Source organism: Heterodontus francisci, chromosome 11, assembly GCF_036365525.1.
Source record: "Heterodontus francisci isolate sHetFra1 chromosome 11, sHetFra1.hap1, whole genome shotgun sequence".
Lineage (NCBI taxonomy): Eukaryota > Metazoa > Chordata > Chondrichthyes > Heterodontiformes > Heterodontidae > Heterodontus > Heterodontus francisci.
The window spans coordinates 56,059,062-56,074,277 of record NC_090381.1 but is presented as its reverse complement, the minus strand read 5'-3'; the positions used below and the strand labels follow the sequence as shown (position 1 = coordinate 56,074,277).

At 42.1% G+C, this 15,216-nt stretch overlaps 1 protein-coding gene across 1 annotated transcript; it reads left to right on the top strand.

The window, feature by feature from the left end:
• The first annotated feature begins 482 nt into the window (after positions 1–482).
• On the top strand, positions 483–3,584 carry LOC137374879 (ADP-ribosylation factor-like protein 14). Its single transcript, XM_068041450.1, has 2 exons — positions 483–509; positions 1,039–3,584. The coding sequence occupies exon 2, from the start codon at positions 1,148–1,150 to the stop codon at positions 1,736–1,738; it is 591 nt and encodes a 196-aa protein (XP_067897551.1). The 5' UTR covers positions 483–509; positions 1,039–1,147; the 3' UTR covers positions 1,739–3,584.
• The last annotated feature ends 11,632 nt before the right edge of the window (positions 3,585–15,216 follow it).

The window sequence follows — 15,216 nt, the reverse complement described above, 5'->3', positions numbered from 1 at the left end:
ATTCCACCTGGCAGCCAGTTCCACATTCCCACTACTCTGTATAAAGAAATTCCTCCGAAATTCTTTATTGATCTGTTAGTGGCTCTTACATTCATGCCCTTGATCTGTACTCACCAACACTCAACTGTAGCCCTTTCTGTAAGTGACAACTATATTACAATTCGGAGCTTGGCTTTTCTTTCTCTGAAATGCTTGGATTGTCATTTATACCCGGATGTATTTTTACGACTTGTAGATTTACCACACCTAGTACCACGTCGTGCCTTGACCTGATCACTCTTTCGATCAGCGGGCGAAATAATACCAGAGGAAGAGTAGTATGTTTAATGGGATATAAAGAAGACAGCGCCCCGTTTCAATCCGAAAATTGTAATATTCTTCAAATTCAATTAAGTACAGAAGAATGAAAATTGGCATAGATCTTCAAAATGTTACGCACTCAGATTTAGCAGGATTTAAAGTTGATTAGCAAATACGAATACAACGCTTATTTTTTTTAACTGAGCTATGTAAGGATATTGATTTCACTTAAATTATCAGTTTAGCGCATTTTAATTTGATAGAATCTAATTACAAATAAGGAGAGTTAAGGGATGAAACACTGCACTTTTAGTAGGAGATATTTGTATATGGAGAATATTATTTGCTGTAGGCGTTACTGTTTGAAAGACGGTGAGAGAAATGTATTTCCAATATCTCTACAATGTTGTTATGCAGTATATCCGAGAGTTAATTCATAGATGCATGTCATACAAGTTCATGATAAAATAAAATAAAACAGGTTGCTACAGCATGCTGGACGGTACCTTTCTGAGTGCGCTACCAAACCTGAACATTAGGCAACTCTGAAAGGTGGTTCCTTGTTTACCTGAGTACTTTCCTCTTATGCCATACACACATTGCCCCAACTAGCCCTCTGCTCAGGTGTAACGACATCAGCGACCCAAACCAAACATCCTCTTATCTCATGCAGTATTTGCTAAGGAGGCGCTGTATAAATAGCCGCAGGTGCTTACTTTGTATCAATTTGCTTCATAGGTTTGTGGTTGAGACACGGAAGTATTCACAGAACACGCCCAATATCTGATGGTTAACTTAGCAGCGGTAGAACAGTTACAGCATAGTGGAGGTACGTTGTTGACTTCAAATGGGTTTGTTAATCTCTAAACAATTTAAAACGAAACAAGCTCGCATTTTGATGTTGGGCCTGGACGCAGCAGGTAAATCCACTTTATTATACAAGCTAAAATTCAGTGACACTGAATTTCTCACAGTCTCGACTATAGGCTTCAACGTGGAAATGCTGGAGCGCAGTGAAAACATTGTCCTTACTGTTTGGGATGTTGGAGGACAGTACAAGATGCGAGAGTTCTGGCCGTATTATTTTCAGGACACCGATGGGCTTGTTTTTGTTGTGGACAGTGCAGATAAGAGGCGCATGGAAGATTCCAAGAAAGAATTTGAACGGATGCTAAAACACGAGTGTTTGAAAGGGATCCCAGTGGTGGTAATGGCAAACAAACAAGATATTAACGATGCACTGTCTGCAGAGGAAATCACCAAACGTTTTCACATGAAAAGATGCTGCTCGGATCGAGACTGGTATGTACAGCCATGCTGTGCCAAAACGGGCGAAGGTTTAAGTGCAGCCATTAAAATAATAATTTCCTACGTCAAAAGGAAAATGAATTCTAAAGACGAAGGCTCACGCAGTGATATTCAAGAGGACAGAATGTGAACTAAAGGTCTCTAAACTGTGTAGAACTTCCATGACTTTTGTCAATATTTTGTTGAAATTAAAGAACACGAGCGATTCTTCTGTTCATTAGTAGTGTATGCTCTGCACCGAATGTAAAATCGGACGATTAAGGCTCTGTCCCGATCCTTATTTATTATTTTATCCGAACTGGCAGGCCGTCAAAATGAAACAGTTAAGTAAAAATGTAGAAAACTAGTTATAATCGTATTGGAATACAGGATGTTGGTATTGTAAGGCCTGTTTGCGACCGTGCCTTCTGTTGCCTCGACCCCAAACACTTCAATTCCCTTTCTAAATCTCTCAACCTTTCCACTTCTCTCCTTTTAACACTCTCCTTAAAACTTATCTCATCGCCACGCTTTTGTCACCTGTCCTAATATCTCCTTAAATAAAAACAAGAAATGCTGGAAATACTCAGCAGGTCTGGCAGCATCTGTGCAGAGAGAAGCAGAGTTAACGTTTCAGGTCAGTGACCTTTCATCAGAACCTCCTTATGTGGCTGGATGTCAAATTGATAACCTCCTTTGAAGCCCCTTGGGATGTTTTGCTGAAAGGTAATATATAAATAAAGTTGTTGTTGTGACAAGTATAAGCTGTGTTTGTTTATAGGGGTCTATAAGGAGATTCTCTAAGCAAATGAACTTTAACTTCTGTGTCTCGAAATTACAACTTTAACTGTTTAAGAATTTATTCAAAGATCCTTATTGCCCCACCCAAAATTAGGGTGTCCTGTAACTGGAAATTTATGATGAAGACTTCCTTGTGATTTCGATGAAACAGTAATGACCATTAACTCGTGCAGCAGGACATGATTCCCAGTCCACTGATGGGCCAGCTCTCAATGAAAGGCATTACTCACATTCAGCATTTTGAAATGCTAACTTGGCTGATCAAGGAATAAAAGTTGGGGTGAGCACACATAGCTGAGTGCTAGTGGCTCACTGCCTAACTTTTGCTGCACCAGCAAATACTGCCAATTTCATGTTGATGCTATTTAAAACTGCTTAACATCCATGCAAAAGTAACAACTGAACTGCAATCCCAGGGAACAGTACAATGTGTTAATTTGTTCTCTCAGCTTTAATGCATAGCAAAGATACAACACATGGCCCGGATTTTGCAGTCAGCAGTGAAGTAACAGTGCTTGCCCCACGCCTGATCTTGAAGAAAGCCTTTTCCTGATGGCGGTTTAAATCTGGTTTGGCATGCAGCAGCATTGATGTCATCAAGCCGATAAGCAGCCAATCACATTGAAGTATTCACACACAGCAAACCTGGAAGTTAACAGCATTTAATATCCTTCATTTTTAATTTATGTTTTCAGATTGTAAAATAAATGATCACGATTAAGATAAAATAAAGATTTTTTAAACTTAAAGACATGGAATTTTTATCAATTCATTATACAAACATAAAATTAACTTCTCAGGGCCAGTGAGGGTGTTAGCAGTAATTATGAAGTTAGTATACTGTTAAAAGCTCAGTTATACCTCATTCAACAAGGTGTAACTTTTCAACGGTTTTTAAAGTAAGACAGTGTAAGATTGGAAGTTCTCATCAGTTCATTGATTCCCCTTTGATTGCGGTCTGGAGTGCCTCAAAAGTGCACCTCTGGAGAAGCGGAGAATCATTGACATCAACTCCTGGATTTCCACATTATTCTGCACACGTGCGGACTCCAGAAGTTGCTGTCAGATTCAGTGAAGTAATGGTGGCAATCTGAAAGTTTCGTGGTCATTACCACTGCAAAATCTGGGCCTGTGAGTTTTTTATTATCTACGAAACTGCGTACTGTAAAAAAAAAAAGATTTGTCTCCTGGTCATGCATAGCTTATTGAAGAAAGCAATGATGTAAAACCTAAGAATTGTCTATTGTAACCAACAAGCAAGTGTGTGATGGACAAGATGTACAACCATTAAAAACATGTAAATTAGTGGCTTCCTATTCAATCAGTATTTTTCCAAACTGAGAAAGGGCAATTCTCTATTAAACCGATTTGCATTTGAAACTTGCTAGCTTCAAGAGGCCACAAAGAAAGAAGTTGTACTTTCTAATAAACTCTCCTGTCACAGACAATGGGATCTATTATAGCATCTAAGATTCCTATGAACTGTTGTAGGTACAACTAACTTTTGTGACTGATGCAAACATGAAAAAGTAAGTACACAAGGTAGTTTTAATTATTTTTGTAACTATTTGCATTTCCACTGTTTTTTCTGTATGTAAATGTGTTGGCATGATCACGCTATGCCAATGATGATTTTCTAATCTTTCGGTTGGAAACCTGAATTAAATTTTTAAAAAGGAAAAAGGAACAGACAAAAGGTGACTACTAGCAGCTAAAGTGGCCATCAAAATTTGCAACAACATCCCTTGCATACGAATATATGAACTCTGAGCAGGAGTAGGCTATTCGGCCCCTCGAGCCTGCTCCACCATTCTATAAGAACATGGCTGATCTGTTTGTGGACACAACTCCACTTTACTGTCTACCCCCAATACTCTTTGACTCCCTTGTTTGTCAAGAATCTGTCTACCTCTGCCTTAAAAATATTCAATGACCCTGCCTCCACCGCTGTCCAGGAAGAGATATCCACAGACTCACGACCCTCGAAGAGAAAAAAAAGTCTCCTCTTCTTTGCCCTAAATGGGAGACGCCTTATTTTTAAACTGTGCCCGCTAGTTTTAGTCCCTCCCACAAGGGGAAACATCCTTTCAATATCAACCCTGTCAAGTCCCCTCAGGATCTTAAATGTTTCAATAAGATCATCTCTCATCTTTCTAAACTCCAATGAATACAGACCCAACTTGACCAATTGTTCCTCTCAATGTTATGAGAGTGCTTCTATTTTTTGTAAAACATGTTTTTAAGGACTTATAGTTGAATTATGGACATGAATTCAGCTGGAAGCTTGAAGAGATGCTAAACTTTGTGTTTTTTAAAAGAAGTCACTAGAAGGTTCCTGGATTTGGCTTGTAAACAAGCCCTTATTGGAAGGCACATGTTATCAGATAAAATACCACCAGGGAGCTTGTTGTTTTGACTTGGAGAAGATGTTTACAGAGAACTGGCAGGTCAAGATTTATAGAGGTCAGGAGGCTTGACTTCTGGAATGCTTTTGGTTTCACTTTGAATTGTGAAAAAAGACAGTTTGTTTTTGCCTGCCAAGAAAACCCAGCTCATCTCTTTCTCTGTGTTGGAAAGAAACCCTGCATGTCCAGTGTGTCAGTCTCCTCTTTCCATCTGTCCCTTCATACAAGTCATTGATAATAGATTGAAACAGTTGAGGCCCCAGTACTGATCACTGTGGCACTCCACTGTTACAGCTTGCTAACCTGAAAATGACCCATTTATGCCTACTCTCTGTTCCCTGTTAGCTAAACAATCCTCTATCCATGCTAATTGTTACCCCCTCTTCCAGGGGCTCTTATTTTGTTTAGTAACCTTTGATGTGGCACCCTGTCAAATGTCTTCTGAAAATCCAAGTACACCATATCCACAGGTTCATCTTTATCCTCGTTACTTGTAACTGCCTCAAAGAACTCTAATAAATTAGTTAAATACCATTTCCCTTTCACAAAACAATGTTGACTCTGCCTGATTGCACTGAGATTTTCTAAATGACCTGCTATAACCTCCTTAATAGGCACATAGGAACATAGCAACAGGAATAGGCCATTCACCCCATTGAGCCTGCTCCACCATTCAATACGATTATGGCTGATCATGCACTTCAATGCCTTTTTCCCACACTATCCCCATATTCCTTTATGTCATTGGTATTTAGAAATCTGTCAATCTCTACTTTAAACAAATTCAGTGACTGAGCTTCCACAGCCCTCTGGGGTAGAGAATTCCAAAGATTCACAACCCTTTGAGTAAAGAAATTTCTCTTCATCTCAGTCCTAAGTTGCTTCCCCCTTATTTTGAAATTGTGTCCTCTGATTCTAGATTCCCCAACCAGGGGCAATATCTTACCTATATCTAACCTGTCTATCCCTTAAAGTATTTTGTAGGTTTCAATGAGATCACCTCTCATTCTTTGAAATTCTAGAGAATACAGACCCAGTTTCCCCAATCTCCCTTCATAAGACAGTCCCGCCATCCCAGGAACAAGTCTGTTGAACCTCCGTTGCATTCCTTCTATGGCAATAATATCCTTCCTAAGGTCAGGGGACCAAAACTGCACACAGTACTCCAAGTGTGCTCTAACTAAGGTTCTATACAATTGAAGCAAGACTTCACTACTCCTGTACTCAAATCCTCTTGCAATAAAGGCAAGCATACCATTAGCCTTCCTAATTGCTTGCTGCACCTGTATTTTAGCTTTCAGTGACTTATTGATGAGGACACCCAGGTCCCTTTGTACATCTACACATTCTAATTTCTTACCATTTCAGAAATGCTCTGTACATCTGTTCCTCCTACCAAAGTGGATAACCTCACATTTTTCCACATTATATTCCATCTGCCATGTTCTTGCCCACTCACTAAATCTGTCCAAATCCACTTGAAGCCGCCTTGTGCCTTCCTCACAACATACATTCCCACCTAGTTTTGTGTCATCCACAAACTTGGAAATATTACATTTGGTCCCCACATCCAAATCATTGATATATATATGGTGAACAGCTGGGGCCCAAGTACTGATCCTTGCAGTACCCCACTAGTCACAGCCTGCCAACACAAGAATGACCCATTTATTCCTACTCTCTATTTTCTGCCTGTTAACCAATCCTTAATCTATGCCAGTATATTAATTTCTCACCCACAGCTGTTACAAAAATTTCTAAATTTACTTGTAACAGCCCTTCAAAACACTCCCACAGGGAATGCTGAGACCAAGTGGGCCCACATCAGAGACGCCATCTATGAGTCAGCTTTGACCACCTACGGCAAAGTGCGAAGAGAAATGCAGACTGGTTTCAATCTCATAATGAAGAGCTGGAGCCTGTCATATCCGCTAAACGCATTGCACTGTTGAACTACAAGAAAGCCCCCAGTGATTTAACATCCGCAGCACTTAAAGCAGCCAGAAGCACTGCACTAAGAACAGCCAGGCGCTGCGCAAACGACTACTGGCAACACCTATGCAGTCATATTCAGCTGGCCTCAGACACCGGAAACATCAGAGGAATGTATGATGGCATGAAGAGAGCTCTTGGGCCAACCATCAAGAAGATCGCCCCCCCTCAAATCTAAATTGGGGGACATAATCACTGACCAACGCAAACAAATGGACCGCTGGGTTGAGCACTACCTAGAACTGTACTCCAGGGAGAATGCTGTCACTGAGACTGCTCTCAATGCAGCCCAGCCTCTACCAGTCATGGATGAGCTGGACATACAGCCAACCAAATCGGAACTCAGTGATGCCATTGATTCTCTAGCCAGCGGAAAAGCCCCTGGGAAGGACAGCATTACCCCTGAAATAATTAAGAGTGCCAAGCCTGCTATACTCTCAGCACTACATGAACTGCTTTGCCTGTGCTGGGACGAGGGAGCAGTACCACAGGACATGCGCGATGCCAATATCATCACCCTCTATAAAAACAAAGGTGACCGCGGTGACTGCAACAACTACCGTGGAATCTCCCTGCTCAGCATAGTGGGGAAAGTCTTTGCTCAAGTCGCGCTGAACAGGCTCCAGAAGCTGGCCGAGCGCGTCTACCCTGAGGCACAGTGTGGCTTTCGTGCAGAGAGATCGACCGTTGACATGCTGTTCTCCCTTCGTCAGATACAGAAGAAATGACGTGAACAACAGATGCCCCTCTACATTGCTTTCATTGATCTCACCAAAGCCTTTGACCTCGTCAGCAGACGTGGTCTCTTCAGACTACTAGAAAAGATCGGATGTCCACCAAAGCTACTAAGTATCATCACCTCATTCCATGACAATATGAAAGGCACAATTCAACATGGTGGCTCCTCATCAGAGCCCATTCCTATCCTGAGTGGCGTGAAACAGGGCTGTGTTCTCGCACCCACACTTTTTGGGATTTTCTTCTCCCTGCTGCTTTCACATGCGTTCAAGTCCTCTGAAGAAGGAATTTTCCTCCACACAAGATCAGGGGGCAGGTTGTTCAACCTTGCCCGTCTAAGAGTGAAGTCCAAAGTACGGAAAGTCCTCATCAGAGAACTCCTCTTTGCTGACGATGCTGCTTTAACATCTCACACTGAAGAGTGCCTGCAGAGTCTCATCGACAGGTTTGCGGCTGCCTGCAATGAATTTGGCCTAACCATCAGCCTCAAGAAAACGAACATCATGGGGCAGGACGTCAGAAATGCTCCATCCATCAATATTGGCAACCACGCTCTGGAAGTGGTTCAAGAGTTCATCTACCTAGGCTCAACTATCACCAGTAACCTGTCTCTCGATGCAGAAATCAACAAGCGCATGGGAAAGGCTTCCACTGCTATGTCCAGACTGGCCAAGAGAGTGTGGGAAAATGGCGCACTGACACGGAACACAAAAGTCCGAGTGTATCAGGCCTGTGTCCTCGGTACCTTGCTCTATGGCAGCGAGGCCTGGACAACGTATGCCAGCCAAGAGCGACGTCTCAGTTCATTCCATCTTCGCTGCCTCCGGAGAATACTTGGCATCAGGTGGCAGAACCGTATCTCCAACACAGAAGTCCTCAAGGCGGCCAACATCCCCAGCTTATACACACTACTGAGTCAGCGGCGCTTGAGATGGCTTGGCCATGTGAGCCGCATGGAAGATGGCAGGATCCCCAAAGACACATTGTACAGCGAGCTCGCCACTGGTGTCAGACCCACCGGCTGTCCACGTCTCCGCTTTAAAGACGTCTGCAAATGCGACATGAAATCCTGTGACACTGATCACAAGTCGTGGGAGTCAGTTGCCAGCGTTCGCCAGAGCTGGTGGGCAGCCATAAAGACAGGGCTAAAATGTGGCGAGTCGAAGAGACTTGGTAGTTGGCAAGAAAAAAGACAGAGGCGCAAGGGGAGAGCCAACTGTGCAACAGCCCCGACAAACAAATTTCTCTGCAGCACCTGTGGAAGAGCCTGTCACTCTAGAATTGGCCTTTATAGCCACTCCAGGCGCTGCTTCACAAACCACTGACCACCTCCAGGCGCTTACCCATTGTCTCTCGAGATAAGGAGGCCCAAAAGAAGAAAGAATATTACCTCCTAGCTCATGTGCTTTAATTTTGCTAACTAACCTCCTGTGGGGGACTTTATCAAAAGCCTTCTGAAAATCCAAATATACTACTTCCACCTTTCATCAATTCTGTTAGTAACATCCTCAAAAACTCCAACAGGTTTGTCAAACATGATTTCTCATTATTAAATTCATGCTGACTATGCCCAAACAGATTACTATTATCCAAGTGTCCATTTATCACATCTTTTAGAATATTCTAACATTTTCCCTACTACTGATGTCAGGCTAATAGGTCTGTAGTTCACTGTTTTCTCTCTCCATGCCTTCTTAAATAGTGGGGTGACATTTGCTACCTTCCAAACTGTAGGAACCACTCCAGAATTTATAGAATTTTGGAAGATGATCACCAATGCTTTCACTGTCTCCATAGCTACCTCTTTCAACACTCTGGGATGTAAAATATCAGGTCCTGGGGACTTATCAACCTTCAGCCCCATTAATTTATCCAATACAACCTACTTACTCATACTAATTTCCTTCAATGCTTCATTCTCCCTAGTCCCTTTGATCTTGAATTCTGGGAGATTTCTTATATCTTCCTCAGTGAAGACAGACATAAAATAGTCCTTTTGCTTCTCTGCCATTTCTATATGCCCCATTATAAATTCTCCTGACTCTGCCTGTAATGGATGCATATTTGTCTTAGCTAAACATTTCCTTTTTACCTACCTATAGAAGTTTTTACAGTCCATTTTTATGTTTTTTGCTAGTCTACATTCATATTCTAATCTCCCTTTCTTTATCAGTTTCTTGGTCCTCCTTTGCTGTATTCTAAAATCCTCCCAATCCTCAGGTTTACTACTATTTCTGGCAACTTTATAGGCCTTTTCTTTTAATCTTATACAATCCTTAACTTACTTTGTTAGCCATGGTTGACTGCCTTTTCTTTTGGGTTTTTTTGTGCCTTGACGGAATGTATAGTTGCTGTAAACTATGTAATAATTCTTTAAAGACTATCCATTGCCTATGTACAGTCTTACCTTTTAATGTATTTTCCCAATTCACCTCAGCCAATTTGCCCCTAATATCTTCATAATTTCCTTTGTTCAAATTTAACACCCTGGCTTCAGATTGAACTCCCTCACTTTCAAACATAATGTAAAATTCTATCATATTATGGTCACTCATCACTAAAGGTTCTTTTAGAACAAGATTTTTAGTTAACCCTTTCTCATTACATAATACGAGATCTAAAATAGCCTGTTCTCTAGTCGGTTCCTCAACATACTGCTCTAGAAAACCATCCCTAATACACTCCAGAAACTCATCCTCCATAGCATTAGTGCTCATTAGGTTTACCCAGTCTATATGCAAATTGAAGTCACCCATGATTACTGTATTATCCATGCTACTTGCTTCTCTAATATCCTGATTAATACCATGCCCCACACTACCACTACTGTTTGGTGGACTATAAACAACTTGTACCAATGTTTGCTGCCCCTTGCTGTTTCTTAGCTCCACCCAAACAGATTCCACATTTTGTTTTTCCGATCTGAGGTCCTCCCTTACTAATGTACTGATCCCATCCCTTATTATCAGTGCAACTCCTTTTCCTTTTTGCCTGTCCCTCCTAAATGTCAAATATCCGTGAATATTGAGTTCCCAGTCTTGGTCACCCTGTAGTTACCTCTAATTGTTCCTTTAAATCATCTACCTTGTTGTGAAGGCTGCGTGCATTTAGGTAGAGTGCCCTTAACCTTGTCTTCTTGACATTCTTCTGCTTTCTAAGCCCAGTTGAGGCTCGCCTTTGTTTCGCCTGCCTTCTAATTTCACTTGCTACTTTTCGACTTCCTGATACTAGCTTTACTTCCTTCCAATTTGAGCTACCCCTGAGGTTCCCATCCCCCTGACAAGCTAGTTTAAACCCTCCCCAACAGCACTAGCAAATATCCCTGCGAGAATATTAGTTCCAGTGCTTTTAAGGTGTAGCCCTTTCATCTTGTACAGATCCCACCTGCCCCAGAACTGGTCCCAATGCCTCAGAAATCTGATGCCCTCTGTCCTATCCAATTCTCCAGCCATGTGTTCAATCACTCATTCCTCCTTTCCCTATGCTCACTAGAACGTGACAATGGGAGTAATCCTGAGATTACTGCTCTTGAGGTCCTGCTTTTTAATTTCCTTCCTAGCTCCCTAAAATCTGCTTTAAGGACATCATCCCTCTTCCTACCTATGTCGTTGGTACCAATGTAAACCACAACTGGTTGTTCACCCTCCCCCAGAAGGATGTCCTGCAGCCGCTCTGTGACATCTTTGACCCTGGCACCAAGGAGGCAACACATCATCCTGGAGTCACGTTTACTGCCGCAGAAACGCCTGTCTGATCCCCTGACTATCAAATCCCTTATCTCTATTGCTATTCCACTCTTCTTCCTCCTCTCCTGTGCAGCTGAGCCATCCATGGTGCCACATACTTTGTTCTGGCTGCACTCCCCTGAGGAACCATCGCCCTCACCAGTATCCAAAATGGAAAACTGATTAGCAAGCAAGATCGACTCGGGGACTCCTGCACTGGCTGCCTGATTCCCAAAACCTGTCTGGTGTTCACCCATTCCCTCTCTACCTTCATGCTTTTAACCTGCGGTGTGGCCACCTCTCTAAGCATGCTATCCAGGTAGTCCTTCACTTCGCAGATTCACAACAGCGACTCCAGCCGCCACCTGAGTCCCAAAACCCAGAGCTCAACCTTCTGCAGCTGCTGACACATTCTGCAGATGTGTTCATCTATAATACGTGATGCGTCCATGACTTCCCAGGATGTACATTCCACTTGGCCGAGCTGACCTGCCATACCGTAACTTTAAAAACTATTTATTACAGTTAGAATAAGTAGAATAACTTACCAGTTATTCACCAATCAACTTCTTCCCCTGTACCAAAGAAACAGCCAGCTACTGGAGGCTGAAAAAAGGTAGAAGAAGGAAAGGAAGGCACACTTCCCTCAGCAAACTCCCTCACTCACCAAACTCCCACCTTACAATCTGTCCACTCAAAGCAGCACTCAGTGCAAACAAAGCCACACTGAGGAAGCCCTGCTTTTATACTTTCTGCAAAACAACTGATTCGAGCTTCTGAAAACCAGTTTAAGCCAGCTCCTAAGTAACTGGCTGCAGCTGTTCCCGGAGAGCTTGTATACCCCTGTTTTAAGGCTGGAATAAAACTTAAATTCTCTTAGCTGAAGTAATTTTTAGTTAACTGCTAAATTGAAGAAAAAACTAGACTTTAGATAGAAATTAGCCCTTAAAACTCCTTCTCACCAGACAACAGATTCCAGCATTTTCCTTATGAAAGCTATTAAGCTAACTGGCCTGTAGTTTCCTTCTTTCTGTCTTGTTCCTTTCTTGAATAATGGAGTTATATTTGCTATCTTCCAATCTGATGGGACCTTTCCAGAATCTAGGAAATTTTGGAAAATTAAAACCAGTGCATCCATTATCTCAGCAGCCACTTATTTTAAGACCCTCGGATGAAGTCCATCAGGACCTGGGGACTTGTCAGCTTTTAGTTCTAATAATTTTCACAGTACCCTTTCCCTGGTGATGGTAATTGTTTTAAGATCCTCCTTCCCTTTCAACTCTTGACTTACAATTATTTCTGCAATGTCATTTGTATCTTCTACAGTGAAGACAGATGCAAAAATCTGTTCAATTCCTCCACCAATTCCTTATTTTTCATTATTAATGCCCCAGACTCACTCTCTAGAGGACCAACACTCACTTTACTTATTCTTTTCCTTTTTAAATACCTGTAGAAACTCTTACTATCTGTTTTTATATTTCTAGCTAGATATCTCTTGTACTCTAATTTCTCTCTCCTTATTATTCTTTTTGTCATTCCTTGCTGTTTTTTATATTCTGTCCAGTCTTCTGACCTGCCACTACTATTTGCTGAATTGTATGCTTTTTCTTTCAATTTGATACTATCTTTAACTTCCTTAGTTAGCCACGGATTGTGCATCCTTCCCCTAGAGTCTTTTTCACTGGAATGTATCTTTGCTGAGTGTTATAAAATATCCCCTTAAATGTCTGCCACTGCATCTCTAATAACCTATCCCTTAACCTAATTTGCCGGTTTACTTTAGCCAGCTCTCTCCTCAAACCTTCATAATTACCCTTATTTAAGTTTAAAACACTAGTCTTAGATCCACTCTTCTCACCCTCAAACTGAATGCGAAATTCAATCATGTTGTGATCACTGCTACCTAGGGGTTCCATTACTAAGAGGTCATTAATTAATCCTGTCTCATGACACATTACCAGATCTAGATTAGCCTGTTCTCTGATTGGCTCTAGAACATGCTGCTGTAGGAAACTGTCCTGAAAAGCTCCATGAACTCATCATCAAGGCTATCTTTGCCAATCTGATTCTGATTAAAATCACCCAGAATTATTGTCATACCTTTCTCACAAGCCCCCATTATTTCTTCCTGAATACCCCATCCTACAGTGTGGTTACAGTTAGGGGGCCTATAAACTACTCCCACAAGTGACTTCCGACCTTTACTATTTCTTATCTCTACCCAAACTGATGCTACATCTTGATTTTTAGAACTAAGGTCACCTCTCTCTATTGTACTAATGTCATCCTTAATTAACAGAGCTACCCCTCCACCTTTTCCTCGTTCTCGTCCTTCTGAAATGTCATGTATCCATGAATATGCAGGTCCCAGCCTTTGTCATCTTGCAGTCATGTCTCTGTAATGGCTATCAGATCATACATATTTATTTCTATTTGAGCTATCAATTCATTTGTTTTATTACGAATTCTACGCATGTTTAAATACAGAGCCTTTAGTTCTGTCTTTTTACTAGTCACTCAAACTCTACTTTAGCTGCTTGCACACTCTTAATTTTGTACATTCTGTCCCTTCCTGCCACGCTCTGATTATTATTTCCCTTATTGCTACCTTGCTGTCTTGGCTTGTCCTCTCTCTTTAATTTATCATTATCTTCTCTCAATTGATCCCTCACCCCCACTATTTAGTTTAAAGCCCCAGTTATATGACTCACCAGAACACTGTTCCCAGCATGGTTCAGGAGAAGACTGTCCCAACGGTATAGCTCCCACTTTCTCCAGTACTGGTGCGAGTGCCCCCTGAATCAAAACCCATTTCACCTGCACCAATCTTTGAGCCACACATTTAACCCTCTAGTCTTATTTACCCTACATGGCTCAGGAATTGAATACAAAAGTAGGGAGGTTATGCTTCAGTTATACAGGGCATTGGTGAGACCACATTTGGAGTACTGAGTACAGTATTGGTCTCCTTCTTTAAGGAAGGATGTAACTGCGTTGGAAGCAGTTCAGAGAAGGTTTACTAGACTAACACCTGGAATGGGCAGGTTGTCTTATGAGGAAAGGTTGGACAGGCTAGGCTTATATCTGCTGGAGTTTAGAAGAGTAAGAGGCAACTTGATTGAAACATATAAGATTCTGAGAGGTCTTGATAGGGTGGATGTGGAAAGGATGTTTCCACTTGTGTGAGAATCTAGAACTAGGAGTCTGTTTAAAAATAAGGGGTTGCCCATTTAAGACAGAGATGAGGAGAAATTATTTCTCTCAGAGGATTGTGAGTCTTTGGAACTCTTTTCCTCAAAAGGCGGTGGAAGCAGAGTCTTTAAATATTTTTAAGGCCGAGTTAGATAGATTCTTGATGAGCAAGGGGGGCAAAAGGTTATTGGGGATAGGTGGGAATGTGGAGTTGAGGTTACAATCAGATCACCCATGATCTTGTTGAATGGTAGAGCAGACTCTAAGGGCCAAGTGGCCTACTCCTGTTCCTAGTTCGTATGTTCATCCAGAGATTATTACCTTTGAGGTTCAGCTTTTAATTTAGCCCCTAGCTGCTCATACTTTCTCTGCAGAACCTCTTTCCTAAACCTACCTAAATCGTTGGTACCCACGGTGACCACGACAACAGAATCCTCCCCCTCCCACTGCAAGTTCCTCTCCAGCCCTGAGCAGATGTCCCAAACCTTGGCACTGGCAAGCAACACAGCCTTCTGGACTCTAGCTCTTGGCTGCAGAGTACTGTGTCTATCCCCCTAACTATACTGTTCCCTACTACCACTACATTCCTATTTACTCCCCTCTCTTGAATGGCTTCGTGTACCATGGTGCCATGGTCAGTTTGCTCATCCACCCTGCAGCCACCCCCGCCCCCCCCCCCCCCCCTCCACCCACCACTCTCATCCATACAAGCTGAAAGAACCTCAAACCTGTTGGACAATTGCAAGGGCTGAGCCTCCTGCCTTCTCAATCCC